Source organism: Notothenia coriiceps, unplaced genomic scaffold (genome assembly GCF_000735185.1).
Source record: "Notothenia coriiceps isolate Sejong01 unplaced genomic scaffold, NC01 NC01_scaffold00008471, whole genome shotgun sequence".
Lineage (NCBI taxonomy): Eukaryota > Metazoa > Chordata > Actinopteri > Perciformes > Nototheniidae > Notothenia > Notothenia coriiceps.
In genome coordinates, this window is record NW_011341172.1 from 5,720 (window position 1) to 7,312 (window position 1,593).

At 45.4% G+C, this 1,593-nt stretch overlaps 1 protein-coding gene across 1 annotated transcript in view; it reads left to right on the forward strand.

Annotated features, from left to right (window-relative positions):
• Positions 1 to 512: 512 nt before the first annotated feature.
• The window catches only part of LOC104944600 (synaptotagmin-6-like), a gene marked incomplete at both ends in the record, with an annotated part of 3,773 nt that continues 2,692 nt past the window's right edge, over positions 513 to 1,593 (forward strand). The window contains one exon of the mRNA XM_010770160.1: positions 513 to 953. Coding sequence (XP_010768462.1) covers positions 513 to 953 — 441 coding nt within the window. The remainder of the gene's footprint in view (positions 954 to 1,593) is intronic.

Below are 1,593 nucleotides of genomic sequence, written 5' to 3' on the forward strand. Positions count from 1 at the left end.
TTCCAAACAGGCTGGTTCCTTTAGTTTGAATGTGTGTTTGGTGGCGTGATCATTATTATTTAGAGTCATTGCGTGCCTATTGATTTGAACACGATCCGTGTATCGATGGATACACGGATCGTGTTCAAATCAATAGGCACGCAATGACTCTAAATAATAATGATCACGCCACCAAACACACATTCAAACTAAAGGAACCAGCCTGTTTNGGGCAGCACACAATATGGACGGACAGATGGTGATCGCAAGGGAGGGGAGGAGAGAAAGAGAGAAAAAGACAGTCTGTTAGGACAGTGTTTTCAACCGTTTTTGAGCCACGGTGAATTGTTTACATTATCCCGCAGCAAACAAACAACCAATAAAGTTACTAAATGACACATTGTAGATTAATCCAGCATATATGCGTACAATATAATGATCATCCTATCATAAGTCTCGCAATTTGGCTCGTAAATTCAGTTCGTAAATAGCTAACTTTGAAAGCTTTCTCTTTGTGGTTTTTCTCATAAAAGTTGCACGTTTCCAGAGGTGGAAAGTAGTGGAGTGCAAATACTTCNAACAGGCTCTTCTTTCGGCCTCCTGCTCGGCGTCTTTCTGTTCTGCGGCCTGGCTCTTCTGGGCCTTCTTACATTCGTCTCCTGGAAGCTGTGCCGTGTGCCTCTGCGGACGAAGGCCCATCTCTCCAGCCCCTCCCTCACGCTGACCTGCGACCCCGAGATCTGCCCGCTTCAGCCGACCATCCTGCTGCCCAGCCCCCTGCAGTCACCGGTCACCATGGCGACAGAGAAGGTGAAGGACCCCATGGGCTCGATGGGTTTCCTGGAGGCGGCGGTGAAGATCAGCCACACGTCGCCCGACATCCCCGCCGAGGTGCAGCTCTCCATGAGGGAGCACTTCCTGCGCCGCACCACGCGCATGCAGAGGCAGGCCACCGAGCCCGCCTCCTCCACTCGGTCAGTCACAAACACGCATGTTCCGCACCTCATTTGACTGACTGTCCTTTATTTTATTTATTTTTTATTCAATATGCTCCTTAGATAACTTTTAATTGTATTTGTTTTATTATTTTCTCCTTATAGCATTGTGAAGCACCATGAGATGACGTTGTTTTTAAAGTGTGCTATAGAAATGAAATGTATTATTGTTAGTAAAATATCAGGACCCATGTATTTATCATCCTCTCAAGAATGGAAGTAGTCATCACATACAGAGCTGCGGGACAAATAGTTCCCAGAACAGTGTCCTTCACACGCCTTAAATACAAGAGTATCACAGTCACAAGATGGAGGAATACCGGTTCAAAGCAGTATTCAATGTTTAGTTCAGATTAGCTAAGGCCCACGTAAGCAATAAACATGACAGTCATATGTCTGTCTCCATAGAGGCTGAATCATCATATTAATCACAGAGCGATCATATGCCTAAAACAGTATTTTCCCAACAATTATTATTATGTGTGTAAGACCATGTGAGACCATGTGAGACCATGTGAGACGATTATTCATGTGTGAACATGCTTAGGGATACATACGAGCACGCATGCCTGCACGCACGGACAGCGTTTAAGAGATACAGTAGAATCGTGTGGCAAAA